This window comes from Eleutherodactylus coqui, chromosome 5, assembly GCF_035609145.1.
Source record: "Eleutherodactylus coqui strain aEleCoq1 chromosome 5, aEleCoq1.hap1, whole genome shotgun sequence".
Classification (NCBI taxonomy): domain Eukaryota; kingdom Metazoa; phylum Chordata; class Amphibia; order Anura; family Eleutherodactylidae; genus Eleutherodactylus; species Eleutherodactylus coqui.
In genome coordinates, this window is record NC_089841.1 from 89,420,249 (window position 1) to 89,442,043 (window position 21,795).

Sequence of the window (21,795 nt, forward strand, 5' to 3'; positions counted from 1 at the left end):
ATTACAAGGCCTCTGGGAAAAAATTCACTTGACGTTCAATTGTGTCATTAAATTCAATGAATGGCCAAGCGCTGCCTGTTATTGGCTGAGTGCTGTGACCAATCACAGACAGCTGTCTGTCAGCTGTCATTCAATGAATGGCTAAGTGCTGCCTGTGATTGGTTGAGCGCTCAGCCAATCACATGCAGCCCTTTCAGCCTGCTGAAAGAGATTCAGAGCAGTTCAAGTAGAAGACACAGCTGGACGCGCCTGAGCCCCGGCAGCTGAGGAGTATATATATATTTTTTATTTTTAACACATTCCAGGGATGATTTTTCAGAGAAGGGCTTATATTTAAAGCCCTTCCCTGAAAATTCCTGCAGGGCTTGACGGCAGCCCATTGCTTTCAATGGGACTGCAGAAGCGCCAGTCCCATTGAATGCAATGGGAGAACATCGCGATCCTCTGCCAGAGCTGTCACAGCCCCGCAGAAATGAAGAACTCCTCTGCCACAGCTGTCACAGCCCCGCAGAAATGAAGAACTCCTCTGCCACAGCTGTCACAGCCCTGGCAGGGGATTCTTTACTCCCCGCAGAGATGAAGAAATCCTCTGTCCCAGCTGTCACAGCTGTGGCAGGGGATTCTTTACTCCCCGCGGAGAGTCCCCTTGTCACTGAACACTGGGACAGTGCTGTCACAGTGCTCAGTGACAAGGGGACTCCCTACTGGGGAATATTGACATGCACAATGGACCTATGGTGCACGCATGTCCTATGTTTTGCTGGTACATGCGTTTGCACGCCTGTAAAACACGGACATGTGAACACAACATAGGGAACCAATAGTTCTAATAGATGCATGTTTTGGTGCGCACAATTGTGTGCACATAAACACGCTCGTCAGAATCCACCATAAGTGATCAACATTGCTAAAACAGAATCTCCATTTGTTGCTGATCACCATACAGTGCCATTCTTCATGCCAGTTAGCTCAGGAGTGACACCTCTGCAAGCAATTGTGGCGATGGTGCAATGTGAGGGCCAGTCTTTGCTACGGACAGCTTGACCGCAAACCTGCCTCAACCAATCCCACAAAGACGACCACTGTCTCCAAATCTGACCCGCGGTTGTGGCATCCTGTTGAATTTTTGTTGCAATTCGATGCAAAGACCAACTGGCTTCAGGTAGCCCTACGATGAAACCTTTGACTACATTTGATGAAATGGGTTTTGATGGCATCTTCATTCCTTCATCTTTATCCTGACACAAAAACACAACACAAAGCAGTTTCTGTTATCGTGACAATGTTTCCAAAGTTCGTGTTTTTCGCCTACTGCCTGATCACGTGATTGACCCGAAACTGCATCAATTTCCATAACTTGTTTACCTGAACATGTCCTGAAAGTTAAAGAATACGGGAACAAAATCGTCATGGTGTGGCATTACAGTAAAACATATTCAGTCATTATTCCATGGCAATATTTTCGTCATCTTTCTCAAGAAGTCACGGCATACTTTGGTAATTCCATGACAACAGCGGTATTGTCGGTACACTAACATTCATCCTATAATTACCGGAAGATCTAGCCAAATAACTACAGATGAATCACATAAAGTAAATACTCTTGCTGATTCCACTGACCTCATTCCCATTGATGTAAGTTAATAAGACAACAGCAGTATATCTCCTCTGTTATTGCAGGTGCACTATCAGAACCCAGGGCCAATTAATCTGGCTCCAAGTAGGTCTCTTCACAAATACCTTCTTAGTTCTGACAGTATCACTAAGGAAAATGTTCTAGAAACAACATGTCATAGCATATAAAATCCAACTATCGCATCTACAGCGAAGACAAAAAAACTTGTAAAATTACATTTTCCATTCTAGGATCCTGTACGTGAGAACATCATTCCTGCCAAACCTTTTCCAAAAAATTTTAATAGGTCTAATCATGCCCAGTATGGCGAAGCATGGCAAAAGGGAATATCTGAAAAGCCACAACACTGAATGTGTAAGTAACACCAATGCCCCCCCATGAGAATATGACAATGGCCTTATTTTCAGCATGTCTGTATCAATCATAATCAGGGAGGCAGCAGAACATAGCCCAAATGTTCCAGGCTTGTGAAGGATGGCAGGGGACTGGTATAATTTTCTACAGATGTCACATTGGCTTTTGATCTTAACACGGAGTAGGAATGAAAAAACTTTTCCAGACATGCCTAGGGGAACTTGCACACCACACTATCAGTCTCTGTAGAACAGATTACTTTGCCTCCATGTTATCCTTTATGTTAACCTCATAAAGTCACCCTATGAGCAACACTAAATGAAGATATGAAGAAGTGAAAGTTTACAGAAAAACTGATTGCAGAACAACCCGCGTAAATACTGTAACAAGCCTTTTTAAGACATATGCTGGCTTCTCTGAACCCCAACAATCAGCTGCTATAGCTGTGGCATGGCATGTTTAAAAATGTAGCATTATGTTCCGGTCATTCAATGAATGGTCAACCATCAAAAGCATGGAAGAACCAATATAGAATGAACTATTCTTAGTGGTTCACTGCTCCTGCTCCTAGAGGCTCCCAGTTAGAGTACTCATGTCTGTAAAGTCCTTATCTACTAATACAGCATATGGATGAGAATTGTCTTTATGAACCGACCCCTTTAAATAAGCTAAATTGGTTAAAGGGGTTGTCTAATCATTTCAGCGATCAGTGGGGGTCTCAGCACCTGGACCCCCACTGATCAAAACTTTTGACATGTCATTCTGAAATATCAAAAGTTTGTAAAAAACTCTTTAATTTTGGAGCATGTCAATTTATGCTGTGAACAGATGTTACCTATTTGAATGATAAGTGAAATCTGCATAAAAATCTGTATCTACAGAACTTGGTGCAAATTAGGAAGCACACCAAAATCCATAGCGGATTTTCCACTATGGAAAATCTGCTATGTGTGAATGTAGCCCTATAAATGTCTTGAGAGTAGGAGAGAGTTTGATATGTATGGGTAGTGAATCCCAGAGCAGGGAGGAGACACAAGAGAATTATTGGAGATGAGGAGCAGATTAGTGGACAAGAGAGAAGGTAATGTTAAAAACTGAAGTTAAATATTGGATGGTATCTAGAGACAAGGACATAGAAGTATACAAATGACATGTTGTAAGGCCATTTGCATTTCATAGTGGAAATTTAGCTGGAAACAGGTTAATCAGTGAGGTTATGATCAGGTAATGTCACCCCATCACAGAGCCGGAGCCGCGGGGGCAGCTGAGAGCCGCACTGCTCGCTGCAGGTGCAGGGGTCGGGTCCGCTACGAGAATTCTCGCAGGGGATCCGACCCGACCGCCTGCTGGCAGCCTAATTCTAAGAATGGGCCCTCAAAAGTCCCAAAGTACCTCTTGAAAGCTTAGATCCGCATCAAATCGTTATCCATGGACAAAAGGTATAGCTTAAGTACAGAAAGCGACATGTAGCGGATGTTTCTGGTTGGTCGTATAAATTCCAAAGATGGTTAATGGCTTGCTTTCATGAGCTCTATTGTACATTGATTATTCCATAACAAGCTGGATCTATAGTGAGACAACATGACATTGAGTTTCTGTATAAATACAGACAAACACTTAGATTTTTGTGTGTAACTATCCTTTAAAAGAAAACTCAAAAGTGATATGCCACATATATTTTAGAATATGGTACTAAGCAGAGACAAGAGGAGAATGTAGTCCTGGCGCAGCACCATCACTCCAAAAAGGTGACTAAGAAATCTTTATTGAAACAGGGAAAAACAGCTACATGTTTCACAGCCAGACAGGCTTCTTCCTTAGGCCTTAGTCAGACGGGCGTTTTTTCGCGCGATTTGCGGATCGCATGACGGATGCGCATCCGCAAATCGCGTGACCGGTGCGCGCAAGTCGCCCGCAAATCGCCCGAAAATCTGCTCCTAGCCGCGTTTCATTAGAAACGGGCCGGAGCTGTCCAGCGCATTGCATTCAATGGAGACCGCAATACAGCCGTCTCCATTGAAAGCAATGCGCTGCGGGTGAGCCCGGGATGAATTGTCGGTAAGGGCTTAAATATATAAGCCCTTACCTGCAATGCATCCTAAAATGTGTAAAAATAAAAAAAAATTGTATACTCACCTTCTGCTGGCAGCCGGAGCTCCGCGCGGCCGTCCTGCAGTGGGTGTGAAGGGGGTGTGAGTCAGACCTGCCCCCTGATTGGCTCAGCGCTGAGCCAATCAGAGGCATGCCTCACTCACACCCATTCATGAATTCATGAATGGATGTGAGTCAGACCTGCCCCTGATTGGCTCAGCGCTGAGAGGCAGCAGTCACTCACCCATTCATGAATTCATGAATGGGTGTGTGAGTGTTTTCAGCCTCTGATTGGTCAGGGCTGTGACCAATCAGAGTCAGATCATTCAGCAGGCGGGGATTTTAAAGCCCCGCCGGCTGAATAGTGCCAAGAAGCAGTTCAGGAGAACTGACAGCGGCCGCGGCTGGACTCCGGCTGCAGCGGAAAGGTGAGTATACAATTTTTTTTTATTTTAACACATTTTAGGATGAATTGCCGGGAAGGGCTTATATATTTAACCCCTTCCCGACAATTCACCCTGCGCACGCCGGCAGCCCATTGCTTTCAATGGAGCGGCTGTATTGCCGCTCCATTGAATTCAATGGGCAAACATCGTTCTTCTCTGCCACAGCTGTTACAGCTGTGGCAGAGAAGAATGATTTGTCTTCTATATGTTCTCAATGGGGTCAGCGCTGCTGCCGCCGGCCCCATTGAGCGCATATACAGAAGAGAACAGGAATCGCAGATCGCAGATAGGTGCGATCTGCGATTTTTTGTTCTATAATTTATCGGACGAGCGCATAAAAAGCGCTCATGTGTCCGATACCATTGCAAAGCAATGGTTTTAAAAAATCGCCGGACGCATGCGCATGCGCAAATCGCAGCTAAAAATGCCCGTCTGACTAAGGCCTTACGCAGATCCCCAATGATACAATGTCCTAATGATCAATTCTATAACCTGATAACCCACAAACTGTGGGATCAAATTCATCAAGCATGCAGAATAAGTGATAAAAACAAAATCAATGGGGATAAATAAATAATAAATAAAACAAGATGCACTTTCAGTGGATTAATTCTTACAAATTTACATAAAAAGTGCCATTCTGGACCAGTAGTGCTACTGATCTACTGACCATTACTAAAACCCAAGGAATTTACAAAATATGCATAAAAATGACATATGTATAAAAAATGAAGTTTAACAATAAAGTAAAAAAAATATATATCAAATTAGAGCTTAAAATCATAAAAAAGGAAGAAAACTCATTCACCGGGACTACATATCCTATGTAGAGATGAGCGAACGTATTTGTTTAGGGCTATTTCGCAATAGAGCATCGCTTTTTTTGAGTAACTGCCTACTCGGACGAAAAGATTCGGCGGGCGCCGGGGCTGAGCGGGGGGTTGCAGAGGGGAGTGAGGAGGGGAGAGAGAGAGAGAGAGCTCCCCCCTGTTCCCCACTGCTACCCCCGGCTCCACCACGCCGCCCCCCGCCCCCCGAATCTTTTCACCCGAGTAGGCAGTTACTCGAAAAAAGCGATGCTCGATTGCGAAATCGCCCTAAACGAGTACGTTCGCTCATCACTAATCCTATGGTATGAGTGATGTAATATATGCATGGCCACTAGGTGTTAATATTCTTAATAAAACCAGTATAAGAGAAGGAATGGATATAAAACAACTCAATGTCACCATTATAACCTGAAGATACCTGAACGTGTGCTAGAGAGGAACTGATGAAAAATAGTATCAAACCAAGGAACCATATAATGGAAAAAACTGTAAATACCCATAAAAATATAAAATGAACACAATTAGATGTTATTATAAAGTATCTGCCAGTTCATTCAACACTATTGGGACAAGGGTGTGTCATCATTGAATCCAATAGGTTTCCTTATGACATAACTTCTCGTATCCATTAATTATGAATTCAGGAGTAATATCTATCAGGGTAATAACGACTGGATTACAGTGCCTTTGTTACTTACTGTACAATGGCAGACAGTGATCCATAGCGCCCCTCTTAATATTATGTCTATGTTGATTTAAAGACTGTACAGTGAGGCCAACATACTGTAAACCGCAATTGCATTCAATAAGATAAATTACATAACGTGAAATGCAATTCCAATGGTAAATGATATAATATACCTCAACATCAGCTGCTGAACAAAACATCTAGCTTTATTGCACTTGAAGCTACCTGGAGCCAAATGGATTTTTTTAATACTGTTCTTGTCTTCGAATTTTACTCAAAACCAGCATATTTTTAAGGGTAAGGGGGCCATCCTATATGTTAATCTAGGTTTATAAGGAAGAATGGGTTATAGATGAGGATCTTACCGTAAAATGTACCAATTCTTGTCAAGCATAGACCTGATCTCCTCCACTTCGGAATTAAATGTAATGATAAAATTAAATTATTCGAAAATCTAATAGTCCCTAGTAAAATCAGCCTCAAGTTGTCCCAATATTTGGATCTCAAACTTGGGAAGAGGAGTGTTTTTGGTTAGAATGGATGTAGAGGTCCTCTATTCAAATATCCAACATAACTTGGAGGTTACATGTATAGATTATCTAACAAGATACCCTTCGCTTACAGCCCAACAAAAATAATTTTTAGTGGACTGCCTGAAATTGATATTCTATAGTAACTTATTAACCTATAATAATGAAATATATCGCCACAAGCTGTGAACAGTCACGGGTACGACAGTGGCCCAAGCTTATGCTAACCTGCTATTTGGATTGTTTGGAGACATTTATATTAGACCTGCTCATTCTCATATGGTAACATCATTCTATAGGTGGTCCTCAAACAACCCAATCATGGTAACTTATTATTTTATAGGCGGTATATAGATGATCTATTTCTAGGAAAGTAGTGAAAACTTTTTAAAATTTCATTTTTAAACTTTATACTTTTAAACTTTATCTTTTATTCAGATTTCATTTTTATGACTATTTTATGAATTCCTTAGCGCTATTAGTCCAGAATGGCACTTATGCATGTAAATTTGTATGAATTCATCCGCTGAAAGTGTGCCTTGCTTTATGCGTTATTTATTCATACCCATTGATTTGTTTTCATCATTTATTCTGCATGTTTGATGAATTTGATCTCACAGTTTGTGGGTTATCAGGTGTATATAATTGCTGATTAGGACATTGTTTGTATCAGTGGGGATCTGCCTGAGGAAGAAGCCAGAACGGCTGTGCAACTTGTAGCTGTTTTTACCACATTTAATCAAGCTTTTTAACTCCCCTTTCAGAGTGGTGGTCCTGCGCCGGCAATACGTTTTCCCCTTGTCTATTTAGCATCGCTTGTCTGGCGATTGGTGCGGTGAGCAGCACTATTACAGATACTGGTTTTCAGTCAAGTGGGTCTGTACATGAGCCCTGGTTCTGTTTTATCGTTACCAGAATGTCAGACTAGAAAAAAAAGGGCTACAGCATAAGAGAAAATATCTGAAAAAAAAAAGAACACCGGATGAGATGAAATTATTGAAAGCAGGAAACACATAATTAGGGAACTGATGAATTTTCCAGACAGCGAATTACAGTAAAAGATCTCAGAAGTAAAATTAAACGATTATAAAATACTTGCAGATTTAAGGAAACAGACCCAAACCAGAAAGGCACAGCTAAGCTTGATTGCATATATTAAACATGGCTGCTAATTGTAGGGAGTTGATGGTTCAGTGACGAAGCTGTCATAACGAGGAGGACATTATAAATGTTCTACTGTAAACTGGAAAGTATTCATTTGGACCATATAATGGGATGTAGATGTGATGCAGACGTGACTTCAACTGATTCTTCAGATTGACAGTGAGTGAAATTTTAGGATGGCCGCCAATGATGATCTCATAGCACACCTCATTCCAGCTAATAGTATTAAGTGAAATGTGAACTATGATCAATTACATTATACTTTAGTGATTCCCAACTAGGTGTGTCGCGGCTCCCAGGCTGGGAATCACTATGTTGATATTAAATGGGTTTTCCCAGGCAGTGCCCGCCGGGTTACATTGGGGTCGGAGTGGAAGCGCTGCTCCGACCCCTGTGTCGTGGCCGGCACTTGTAATTGCAGGCGTAGCTCTCATTGAAATCAATGGGACCCCATTCTGCAATTACAAGCGCCGACCACTACACAGGAATCGGAGCAGTAGCTTCCACAATAACAATGTATAATAATGTTTAAAGGGGTTTTCCAGGGATATACTACTGATGGCCTCTGTGTATTTTGAGTGAAGCTATGCTGAAATCAATGAGAACTGTGCCTGTAGTTACAAGAGCTGACCACTACACAGAGGTCGGCACAGAGGTTTCTACTCTGACCTCTGCGCGTTTGCGGTGCTGACAGCATGCGCCCGCTCAGCTGATCAGTCGGGGGCCCAAGCGACGGACCCCAGCCGATCAACTATTGATGACCTATCCTGATGATAGGTCATCAATAGTATTTCTCTGGAAACCCCTTTAAGAATACAAGATGATAAAAGAGAGCCTGGAGAAGGCAATGATTCCAATATAGCGAAAAACAACTAAAAGGGCAAAATGCCCAGCTAGTGACCCAACCTTCCACTAGTAAAGCAAACTATTTATATCATAGCATATTAAAATCTAAATGTGTCTGGAGAAATATTATGAGGGTTTTCCATGCAGTACCATCTGTCAGTGCCGGGATACACCGTGGTCAGAGCGGAAGCCGCTGTTCTGACTCCTGTGTAGGGGTCGACTCTCATAATTGCAGGTGCAGCTCTGACCCCGATGTATCCCGGCACTGACAGCGGGCACTGCCTGGAAAACCCCTTTAAGAACTGACACATGTCTTACAAATTCACAGTCCTACTAAAACATTGCTGGAGGTGCTAAAATAGCACGCCATGAGCGATATACGGTAATAATATTGAGAACACCTAATCTTCAATTTGTACTGTGACAAGGCACACTGACTAAGGCCAGTTTCACATCTGCGTCGCAACCTCCGTCCAAAGGATCCATTACGGAGCCAGCTCAAAATACCAGAAGGTAAAGCGCTGGTACTTTTTCTTATGTCCAAAAGCCAGGCAGAAAGTGGAGGAAGCAAGCTTACAAAGTTCTAACTCCCAGTGCAGTGTGGAGTAGTATAGTTTGGGATCGTACTACAGAACAGTGAGTGTTACGAGCCCCTGTTATACAGAAGTCAGGGAAAGTACAGTTTACCCAAGTCTCCAATACAAACACAGTCTGCATTGTGAGCCACTAACGCAAAACCCTCAGATAACTTAGACTGACGGGACTCCTGCTAAAAGTAAATCTTAACACAGAGAGAGTGCCTTGAAGAAAATTCTGTTCTTATGTTCTTGAATGTACTAAATTCAGCATTATTGTCTACTGCTATTGGAAAACCTGCATTGCTTTGGATTGTACCAGTTGTTCAAAAGGACTGTTAGTAAACTGTGTGCCTTCAGTTTACAACAAGACTACTGTGGACTCGCCTCAATTCTTTTATTGCCATCTGTTAGAGTTCACAACCCTAAGGTACTGGCGTCATCCGTGACAAAACTGTTAACTATTAGTCTACCCAGAGTAAAATTCTGTTTCTACTGTGCATGACCCAGCAAGGCCATTTTTGCAGCCAGTGATGGGAGGGATCGCTTAGCCACCCGTGACCACCATCTTATTTTTACCTGTGGTCTCCCCTGGCACATCTGGCTTGCCTCCGCTGGGACGCCGCACGGGACAGCATCATGAGTACAAAAATATCACTTAGGCAGTATTTACATGGGCAAGAAAAACTTACGTGTCCTGTGCGATTGCAGAATGCACAGAACTCACGTGTTGCAATAACCCATAATTTACAATGAGTAAATTTACATGAATGATTTTTTGCTCGCACTGCAAGTGCAAGGTTGAAAAATTGCAGCACGTCCTATTTTTTGGGACGATATTGCCCATGATTTTCTATGTGTGCAAAAATAAAAAGCAAAGCAGTAGCATGTACGAGGCGCTGCTGATAAGTCTTCGGCTTTGTGTTCTTTTTTTGTTTCTATGGTAACGAATGTTACATCACATTAAAGCCTTATGTGTCTAATATATGTTTTCAAAATTTTGTGTTTGTAGCTTATGGCAACAGTGATCTAGGCACGCGGGAAAACAAAATGGTGGAGTCTAAGGCGATATTCGCAGCAAATGAGAGCAGAGGAGTGATAAAATTCTTGTTTCTGCAAGGAAAGTCCGCGAAGGATATTCATGGTGATATGTCACAGACATTGGGGGATCAATGCCCTTCATATTCTACAGTTAAGAACTGGGTTGCCAAATTTAAAACGGGCCACTTCAGCACCAATGATGAGGAACGTCCTGGACAACCGAAAGAGGTTGTTGTTCCGGAGATCGTCGATGCTGTGTACAACCTCATACTGGAGATTCGGCGAATTTTAGCTAAAGGAATGGCAGACATCAGGGGGATTCCTCATGAACGTGTTTGTGTCATTATCCATGAACATTTGAACATGAAGCTATCTGCAAAGGGGGTCCCCAAATGTTTGACAACAGATCAGAAAAGCATACGGTCCATTTGTCAGCGTTTCCGGACTGATAAGAACTTCCTGGATCGACTGGTCACTATGGATGAGACCTGGATTTATTTGTATGACCCTGAAACCAAGGAGCAGTCAAAAGAGTGGAGGCACAGTGGTTCTCCTCGCCCAAAGACGTTCAGGGTGCAAGAATCAGCCACTAAGGTGATGGCGTCTGTGTTCTGGGATAAGGAGGACATGCTGCTAGTGGACTACCTTCAAAATGGTTACACCATCAATGCAAGGTATTACATTGAACTTTTGGACCAATTGAAGGCAGCTCTGAAGGCCAAAAGGTGCGGCAAGCTGTCCAAAGGAATCTTGTTCCTGCAAGACAATGCCTCCGCTCACACTGCACAAGCAACCACGGCAAAACTGGTGGAGCTAGGCTTCCAGCTGGTTGACCACCCACCTTATTCACCAGATCTAGCTCCCTCTGACCATCATCTGTTTTCAAACCTGAAGAAACAGCTCAAGGGTACCAAATTTCACACCATTTCTGATGCCATGACTGCTATGGATGACTGGTTTGAGGCACAACCGAAATCCTTCTTTTTGCAAGGCTTACAGAACTTGGAATACCGATGTAAGAAGTGTGTTGGCATCAGTGGAGAGGATGTGGAATAAATGTAAAGTTTCATCTTCCTATCTCGTTTCTTTCTCGTTAAAGTCAAAGACCTTTTAACCCCCCCTCTCGTAGATGCAATTTGCATGCGAATGCGATGCGATTTTTAAAACTTTTACTATTGAAACAATATGCAGTTTTCACGCGTAGTACAGTGGTATGATGTGTTTTTCTCACAAAATGTACTGTAATCGCAGGAAAAATTTCAAGTTTACAAGTGCAATGTCGTTCTAGTTTCTCAGACCAATATCAAGTTTGCCTGTGTGAGTATGGCCTCAGGGATTACTGTATACTAACCAAGTGCCTTTGGACTTTAGGGCTCATGAACGTGGCAAAACACTATGCATCACGTCTATATGGCTTCCAGGTACAAAGCCACACAACCTCCATGTTCTTCCATAAAGGTGCATTTGGTGCAGTGGCATCAAAGGCTCCCTATGCCTCCATATAAAAGTGAAGGGGTACAGAAGAACAGTAGAGGACTCATTCACCGCTATGAGAGAACTATTATGGCTTTGTACCCCAGGATGAGACATCATTAGCTGAATAGCAGGGGTCCACCGCTCAGAATGCCCCCGCAATCAGCTACTTGAAGTGATCACACCAGGTTAGAGCCACTTCAGTCCATATCGGGCGCAGCGCTGTACATTGTATAGTGGCTGTGTCTGGTATAGTAGTTCAGTCCTAATCACTTGATGCTTTCAGGCCACTTGACTGATAAACGTGACATTATATGTATGCCTGGGAAGAGGCAGTTACACACAAACAAGCGCCGTAGCCTCTTCGGATGGCTAATTGTTGGGGATCCTGAGTGGCAGACACCCGCTGATCAAATATTAATGACCTATCCTGAGGATAGGTCATTAGTTCAGTCCCAGAAAACCCCTTTAAGATGCTGTGACTGCAGCATTTAAAGCGATTATCCAACCTTCAAATATTGATGACCTATCCTCAGGATCTTTTATCTCATATGGAAAGTAGTCCACTCGCTGATAATCTCTTTCAGTGCCCGCTTCGCTTCTCTGCTGAAGTGTCTGTGATGATTGTTCCGCACCGCCACCACAGTGACTGGCAATGCGTGGATGAAGTCTTCTCCCACGTGCTGTGGGGCGCTTCACCCCAGGGATACGGTCGGTGTCCCATTCTTTGGTGTCAGGGCAAATCCAGTGGTCCCTCTGCGTCCCAGCTGCTCCCCAGGGCTCGCTGGTGGTCTAGGCTCTGGGCAGCCACCCCCCAGCAGGGGAAACTGCCCACAATCGCCATTCTGTAGCGGCTGACGCAACGCTGCTCGTCTCTCCGCTCAGCTCTGCAGTCTCTGTCTCCTCTGCTAGGCTCGCTTGTCTCTCTGCTCAGCTCTGCAGTCTCTGTCTCCTCTGCTAGGCTCGCTGTTCTCTCCTCTCAGCTTTGGAGTCTGTCTTCTCTGCTAGGCTCGCTGGTCTCTCCACTCAGCTCTGCAGTCTCTGTCTCCTCTGCTAGGCTCGCTGGTCTCTCTGCTCAGCTCTGCAGGCTCTGTCTCCTCTGCTAGGCTCGCTGGTCTCTCAGCTCAGCTCCGGACTCTGTCTCTTTTGCTAGGCTCGCTGGTCTCTCCGCTCAGCTCCGGAGTCTGTCTCCTCTGCTAGGCTCGCTGGTCTCTCCGCTCAGCACTGCAGTCTCTGTCTCCTCTGCTAGGCTTGCTGGTCCCTCTGCTCAGCTCTGCAGGCTCTGTCTCCTGTGCTAGGCTTGCTGCTCTCCACTCAGCTCTGCAGTCTCTGTCTCCTCTGCTAGGCTCGCTGGTCTCTCCGCTCAGCTCTGCAGTCTCTGTCTCCTCTGCTAGGCTCGCTTGTCTCTCCGCTCAGCTCTGGAGTCTGTCTTCTCTGCTAGGCTCACTGGTCTCTCCGCTCAGCTCCGGAGTCTGCCTCCTCTGCTAGGCTCGCTGGTCTCTCCGCTCAGCTCTGCAGTCTCTGTCTCCTCTGCTAGGCTCGCTGGTCTCTCCGCTCAGCTCTGCAGTCTCTGTCTCCTCTGCTAGGCTCGCTTGTCTCTCCGCTCAGCTCTGGAGTCTGTCTCCTCTGCTAGGCTCGCTGGTCTCTCCGCTCAGCTCTGCAGTCTCTGTCTCCTCTGCTAGGCTCGCTGGTCTCTCCACGGAAGCTGCTTATTTCTCTCTCTGTCTGGCGCTCATAAATTCGAGGACCCTGGTAGAGGGCTAGCCTCGCCATCACTGTTCCCTAACAAAAGGGATATTTTTGGGGTAGGTCTTATTTTCGGTAAAAAAACACACTATTAACCTCTAAATCTCATGTTTTATTACAGGAAGGTCATTTTTCCACAAACTGCTAGAATTCGGCTGTGTTAGAGGCAGCTAAGGGTTTCCTTCATTACGCTACGTTTTTGGAGGAGAGAAACTGATAGAAAACGGTAAAAACTGCTATGATTTCTCTGCACTGATTTCAATGGAGGTCAAAAAAACGGAAAGGCGTCAGTTTGCTTCCATTCCATCAGGTTTCTGATTTTTTGGACAGAAAAATAATGCTGCGGACTGCGCTATTTTGCCATTTTAAAAAATGGAAGCAAACGTAAGCCTTTGGCCGCTTCCACATCTGCGTTGGAATCTCTGGCCGGAGGTTCTGCTGCAGATCCGACACAAAATACCAGAAGACGTAGGGCTGCATGCAGCGCATTTTTGTCCGGTAAGATGCCAGTCAGCTGAGCGGAAACCGAACAGACGCCATTATAGTGGCGGGTCCGTTCAGCACTCTTCGGTTCCTTTATAAGATGGATACATTCAGCCAGGAGATTCCCCTTTCCGACTCCCATAAAGTAGCAGGAAAATGGACGCCCCCTGAGCACAAATGTGATAGCAGCCTTTTTGTTTTCTCTAAACCCCATTGAAATCAATCTTTTTATTCCTTTTCCGGCATCTTTCACATCTACAGCTGGGGGGGGGGGGGGGGTCTGATTTCCCAGGGAACAAGAAAGGGGAGTCTCCTGGCCAAACAAATCCGTCCTATGACAGAACCGAACAGCGGCGTAGGACTCCATTACTATAATGGAGTCCGTTCAGTTTTCGCCCAGCATGTTGCCGAAAGAAAAAGTGCTATTCCTTCTGGTATTTTGTGCAGGATCTGAGGAGTTTCCAGCACAGATATGAAATCACTCTTATTTCAGTTTCTCTCCTCCAAAACCGGAGCAAAACCGTAAGCTGAGCCGTAAAGCAGCTCCACAATGTCGTCACCTAGCACACGCTCAAGAATATATAGACAGTTACAAAAGTGACGTCATAGCGGGGCGGAGTGAGTACTCTAGTGGGCGGGCAAATAGGTAAGAGCTAGAAGTGGGCGTGGCCTATAAATATTTACATCACGGCTTCCCCGTGGTGGGCGGGGTTACCGCGCTATGCATGTGAGGCCGTGGCTCCGCCTCTAGGGGAGGCACGTCGTATCAGGCTGAGTCTCCGGCAGGAAATTCCGGACCGACGCTCGGTGCTGCGGCCGGTTTGCCCCGGGGACTCCCGGTGATGGAGCTGAGGTACTGGGGTGGTGACTGGGGGCTGCCCTCCGTACACCCCGAATGCCTGGTCGTGCTGGTAAGAGCCCGCAGGTGTAATGCTCTGCTGCAGCCCCTGCAGGGGGACTTGTTCTGGGGGTATTCCAGCAATTAGACAGTAATAAACTTAGTAGTTGTGGCCCCCTGTCGGCCGCTGAGTGCAGTGACTGCTGCAGCACTCCGGCACTGCGCTCCCCAGTCTTGCAGTGATAGTAACGTGTCGTCATCATCCAGGACATGACGTCATTTTGTTGGCAACCACCTTCAGGGTCCCACCTAGCAGATATGATAAGGATCGTCTTCTGCTATGTCTGAACATACCCCAGACCCGTGTACTATCAGTGTAAGTGCATGCACAAAAAGTACAGAAAAAGGACCGCGCGCATAGAAATACGCAATGCTCGACCCGCAAAAATGCAGAGCCAATGCACATCTGCTCATGTGACCTAAAGCCGGCTTCACACTGGGGACGGTGGCAGCGTCGCACTGCTTGCTAGGTTTCTCCATTGAGAGCTGCTTATCTGAAGTGATGCAAGGCGGTTTTGAGATAAAAATGCCTTGTATCCGCGGGCATATCACATGTTGGCGAGCGTTATATTGCGCTTTGATTCCTTTTTATCCTCCGTTTCGTCATGAGTGGTTGTTTTTACAGCTACGGTATGACGCTGGGGTTTCGTTTTTTTTTCAGAAGCGGCACAACGCTTGCCCAATGAATTCTTACACGAATTGACGGCGTATTACACGTGCGGGTTTTACGTCTGCGATATGCTGCACCAATCTGCCATAGGCTCCCTTGCTGCTACTCGCACACATTGGGCAAAATAAACAAATCGCAGCCCCGCACAGAAACGTCACTCACCGGCTGCCGGCTCAGCTCTGTGCATGTGCCGGCAGCTGGCACATGAAAGAGCCGGGCCGCGGGAGCAGGTGAGTGTCACGCTGCTCTCTGCAGACGCTCGGGTCGGGCCCCACTGCGAGAATTCTCGCAGCCAGATCCAACCCGGCCATCTGCAGGCGGCCTAACTTTTATTTTCCTTCCATGGTCATAATATACAGCAACAGCTGTTTCAACCCGCAGCATGGGGCTTTTTCAAGAAGTGGTGAGTTTGTAATTACCGTACACCATCGGTGCTGCTCCTGGACATTGGAAACAGTTGGTAAAGGTGAGACGTCGGGCCCAGATCATCGGGTCCTATTTCATGCAAGTTATTGGGTGATTTATCGGTCTTGTCTTGGGTTTGCTTTTCAGTATATGATATAGTATGTGCCTTTTTGTTGGCCTTCTTTGGTGTCGAGGTCCAGCGTTAACATGTTCCCTCTATTGCTGTTGATGGTGTTTTTTTGGAGAGGGTTTCTTTTAAGTTATTCCTGTGTTGATCTAAAGCAGGTGGGTCGGGGTGTTTGGATTCGGGTGACTAGTTTGGCTGGTTTGGATTTATGTCCGATTCATAACCTATTGGCTTTTGTGGACGCTCAGCATTTTGTTGGGATTAGGACTCCACGCGTTCCTTCACATTCTTTCCGAATTGGGGCTGCTGCATTGGATTTTAGTGAGGAAGCAATACGAACAATTGGGAGATCGGATTTGACTCGTTTTAGACTTTGTGTTCAGGCCAAATCTTGTTTTTTGTTTTTCTGTCCTTAGGCTGGGCTCACACGAATATATGATTACCACATATTACCCACGTGCTATACGCCTGTGTGATACTCGGTAACTTGCATTCAGTCAATTACATTTTATTTAGCAATTCTGCTCAGTGAGTAATGCAGCCGCATACCGCCCACCTTGACAGCAATGTTTCGGGCGCTTCTCCCCCTTCCTCAAGCAAGTGTCCAAAATGTTGCTATCATAGTGTGTGGTGTGTCCCCGCCGTATGCTTCTGGACTTCACCGAATGGGCTGTACACACTGTGGTGATGATTGACAAGTGTACACTACCGTTCAAAAGTTTGGGGTCACATTGAAATGTCCTTATTTTTGAAGGAAAAGCACTGTACTTTTCAATGAAGATAACATTAAACTAGTCCTAACTTTAAACAAATGCACTCTATACATTGCTAATGTGGTAAATGACTATTCTAGCTGCAAATGCCTGGTTTTTTGTGCAATATCTACAAAGGTGAATAGAGGCCCATTTCCAGCAACTATCACACAAGTGTTCTAATGGTACAATGTGTTTGCTCATTGGCTCAGAAGGCTAATTGATGATTAGAAAACCCTTGTGCAATCATGTTCACACATCTGAAAACAGTCTAGCTCGTTACAGAAGTACAAAACTGACCTTCCTGTGAGCAGATTGAGTTTCTGGAGCATCACATTTGTGGGGTCAATTAAACGCTCAAAATGGCCAGAAAAAGAGAACTTTCATCTGAAACTCGACAGTCTATTCTTGTTCTTAGAAATGAAGGCTATTCCATGCAAGAAATTGCTAAGAAATTGAAGATTTCCTACAACGGTGTGTACTACTCCCTTCAGAGGACAGCACAAACAGGCTCTAACCAGAGTAGAAAAAGAAGTGGGAGGCCGCGTTGCACAACTAAGCAAGAAGATAAGCACATTAGAGTCTCTAGTTTGAGAAACAGACGCCTCACAGGTACCCAACTGGCATCTTCATTAAATAGTACCCGCAAAACACCAGTGTCAACATCTACAGTGAAGAGGCGGCTGTGGGATTTTGGGCTTCAGGGCAGAGTGGCAAAGAAAAAGCCATATCTGAGACTGGCCAATAAAAGAAAAAGATTAAGATGGGCAAAAGAACACAGACATTGGACAGAGGAAGACTGGAAAAAAGTGTTGTGGACGGATGAATCCAAGTTTGAGGTGTTTGGATCACAAAGAAGAACGTTTGTGAGACGCAGAACAAATGAAAAGATGCTGGAAGAATGCCTGACGCCATCTGTTAAGCATGGTGGAGGCAATGTGATGGTCTGGGGTTGCTTTGGTGCTGGTAAGGTGGGAGATTTGTACAGGGTAAAAGGGATTCTGAATAAGGAAGGCTATCACTCCATTTTGCAACGCCATGCCATACCCAGTGGACAGCGCTTGATTGGAACCAATTTCATGCTACAACAGGACAATGACCCTAAACACACCTCCAAATTGTGCAAGAACTATTTACAGCAGAAGCAGGCAGCTGGTATTCTATCGGTAATGGAGTGGCCAGCGCAGTCACCAGATCTGAACCCCATTGAGCTGTTGTGGGAGCAGCTTGACCGTATGGTACGCCAGAAGTGCCCATCCAACCAATCCAACTTGTGGGAGATGCTTCTAGAAGCGTGGGGTGCAATTTCACAAGCTTACCTCAACAAATTAACAGCTAGAATGTCAAAGGTGTGCAATGCTGTAATTGCTGCAAAAGGAGGATTCTTTGACGAAAGCAAAGTTTGATGTAAAAACAATGTTATTTCAAATACAAATCATTATTTCTAACCTTGTCAATGTCTTGACTCTATTTTCTATTCATTTCACAACGCATGGTGGTGAATAAGTGTGACTTTTCATGGAAAACACAAAATTGTTTGGGTGACCCCAAACTTTTGAACGGTAGTGTATGTGAAGAGGATTCTTATTTCTGTAAGGCCTCATGCCCACGGCCGGGTCGGATTCTGCCTGTGAAATATCCCTGTGGAATCAGACCCGGCACCCCCCAGTGACCCTATACTTGCCTCTCCGGGTCCGCCGCGAGCGTCTTGCCTTGTGAGCCAGCACGCAGTGCAGCGCATGACTCATTGGGCTGTGACGCGGATCCTCGCAGTGCTTCCACAGTTCTCTCTGTGGAAGTATTGCGGGAAGGATGGCTTCCATTGACTGCAATGGAAGCCATCTGTGCGATTCTCCGCACAGAATAGAACATGCTGTGAAATATATTTCTTTTTTCCTCCCCCAACCCCTTCCCCGCAAGTGGAAAATCACAGTTGATTTTTGCTCGTGGGCAGGGGAGAATCAGTTAACATAGCATGTCTATGGACGGGCATTGCTGCGGGTGTCTGACTGTGAATTCCGCAGAGATAATCCGTCTGCGGGCATTGGCGTAAAGCATTTTGAATAAGTGGAAGTTTGGCAGTTTTCTTTATATTGTTTACAACTGTGGAGACCTGCTCCAATCACCGACATAAAGCCTGAGTCGCTCTGTTTTGCAACTCCATTGATGTGAAGCCATGTAGCCCTGGTACTGGCCGTTGCTGGAGGATGTTACTTTATAGCAAAGGCCCTTCTCTTGTGCTAAAATGTATCATTTCTGGACCTTTCACGTAGCAAGTAAAGCTGGCAGTATAGCAATGATTGATGAACGATGGCTGGTCAGCTTCTGCTTGCTCTGATCAATGAGGTTAGAAAATGAATACAAGTAATAAAAGTGCGTTTAGACAAAATGATTATTGTTCCAAAAATCGTTCAAACGAACAAAAGTGAATGATGATCATTTAGTTTAGACGCAAGCCAACGAAGAACAGAAATCGCTTGTTCCGTTTCAGTTGGCATAAAAATCATCATCGGCTCGTTCACTTCTCGGTGCGTTGAAACACATTACATAGTAATGGAAAACGCTGAACAAGAGCTGCATGATTCTCAACGATGATCTAAACGGGCTGCATGGATGATGATGGTGATGGTGGTCAGAAGCTCATTCACTCGGGCAAAGGAGAATCGTGCCGTTCTCGTTGTGTGTAAAAGGGCCGTAAGTGGAGCAGTTGGGCAAAAGCAACCAATAATTGTATCTGCCGCTTGTCAGGACTGTGACTCGCCCAATATTCCACCTGTGGGGCAGTGAGACGCTGGTTATCCTGTTACCTATTTGCTGTCCTCAGCTCGCTGCCAGTTCTGTGCCAGCAGTTCCGGGCTGAACACGATTGGGACGATGTAACCTTCCTGGGCAGTGAAGAATGTGTGTTTCTGTACACAGTAGGAGCTGCTGCAGAGCATTGTGTAGATATCAGCGCTGAAGTAAGATTACGGTTTACATGTTTGCCATGGACTGATTGCACTCCTTGTTTCCTAAGCTTTCTAAAGGTTATTCTTTGTGGGCGACTCAAGCTAGCCGCATTCTGGCTTTCGCATTTATTTTAATCAACTTTCACAAAAGACAAATACATTATTTTTTTAACATAATCTCCCTGCTTTTTAATACACTTTGTCCATCTGTCAACAAGCTTTCGGATTCCCTCATTAAGGTTGAATGCAGACGGCCGGGTCAGATTCCGACTGCAAGATCTCGCAGCCGAATCAGACCCTGTACCCCGGCAGTGACCCCCGTGAACCTGTCATGTTGTCTTTCTGTTCTGCGGACGTGCCGGCCTGCGCGCCGCTGCATGTGCGGAGTACAGAGAATGACGTGCCAGTGATGACGCAGTTCCGCAGCAACTCGCTGTGGGATGGACTGCTTCTATTGACTACAATGGAAGCTGTCCGTGCGAGGCTCGCACTGGAATATGACATGCTGCTAAAATTTTTTGGTCCACTGAAAGAGACCCTAACAGGTGATAATCTGATGGGGGCAACATCAGGATTGTAGGGTGGATTTCTTTGTGGCAAAACACTTTCTCAATAGGGCCCCTGCACACGGGTGGAAATTCTGTGGCGGGATTTCCTGCAGAATTTCCGCCCGTGCCCGCAAGGGATCCGACCCGGCCGTCTGCAGGCGGCCATACTGTGCACAAAGTCTTCAATAAATATCAGCACCAGACATACCCTCAGATCACAAAAACGAATCTTCTTTTGTGCAAGTCACTAGTGGAGCAACCTTTTATTTCTTGCACTGCAGTCCCAAATTAACTGACGTAACATTGAAACCTGCACAGCAGTGACTGGGGCGACGGCGACCTGCAACGGAAAGCATTAAGACAATGCGGCCAACAGCAGCTTTAATATAACGGCGTGCAGATAATTTTTGAGTCACCCTGGTATAAAGGTCTGGAGAAGTTTTGTGAGCTGCAGATTTGGTACATATCTGTTTCAGTCTAAGGCCTTGGGCACACGGCAGAGCCAAGACCATCAATTCACGATTTTAATGGAGGATTCCAGTATCTTTGATAGCAAGAATAGCGCTGCAGAATGCTTCAAAAACTTTGGAAAGGCTGACCAAGTCTAGTAGAGCCCCTGAATGTGTGCACAAACAGCAATGATGTACAGTTAGGGCCAGAAATATTTGGACAGTGACACAAGTTTTGTTATTTTAGCTGTTTACAAAAACATGTTCAGAAATACAATTATATATATAATATGGGCTGAAAGTGCACACTCCCAGCTGCAATATGAGAGTTTCCACATCCAAATCGGAGAAAGGGTTTAGGAATCATAGCTCTGTAATGCATAGCCTCCTCTTTTTCAAGGGACCAAAAGTAATTGGACAATGGACTCTAAGGGCTGCAATTAACTCAGAAGGCGTCTCCCTCGTTAACCTGTTATCAATTAAGTAGTTAAAAGGTCTGGGGTTGATTCCAGGTGTGTGGTTTGGGATTTGGAAGCTGTTGCTGTGACCAGACAACATGCGGTCAAAGGAACTCTCAATTGAGGTGAAGCAGAACATCCTGAGGCTGAAAAAAAAGAAAAAATCCATCAGAGAGATAGCAGACATGCTTGGAGTAGCAAAATCAACAGTCGGGTACATTCTGAGAAAAAAGGAATTCACTGGTGAGCTTGGGAACTCAAAAAGGCCTGGGCGTCCACGGAAGACAACGGTGGTGGATGATCGCCGCATACTTTCTTTGGTGAAGAAGAACCCGTTCACAACATCAACTGAAGTCCAGAACACTCTCAGGGAAGTAGGTGTATCTGTCTCTAAGTCAACAGTAAAGAGAAGACTCCATGAAAGTAAATACAAAGGGTTCACATCTAGATGCAAACCATTCATCAATTCCAAAAATAGACAGGCCAGAGTTAAATTTGCCGAAAAACACCTCAAGAAGCCAGCCCAGTTCTGGAAAAGTATTCTATGGACAGATGAGACAAAGATCAACCTGTACCAGAATGATGGGAAGAAAAAAGTTTGGAGAAGAAAGGGAACGGCACATGATCCAAGGCACAC

General features: G+C 45.1%; 1 protein-coding gene across 2 annotated transcripts in view; it reads left to right on the forward strand.

Annotated features, from left to right (window-relative positions):
- The first annotated feature begins 14,669 nt into the window (after window positions 1-14,669).
- The window catches only part of MTX3 (metaxin 3), a 43,127-nt gene continuing 36,001 nt past the window's right edge, over window positions 14,670-21,795 (forward strand). For both annotated transcript variants that reach the window (XM_066602833.1, XM_066602832.1), the window contains exon 1: window positions 14,670-14,814. In XM_066602833.1, coding sequence (XP_066458930.1) covers window positions 14,746-14,814 — 69 coding nt within the window. In that variant the 5' untranslated portion in view covers window positions 14,670-14,745. The remainder of the gene's footprint in view (window positions 14,815-21,795) is intronic.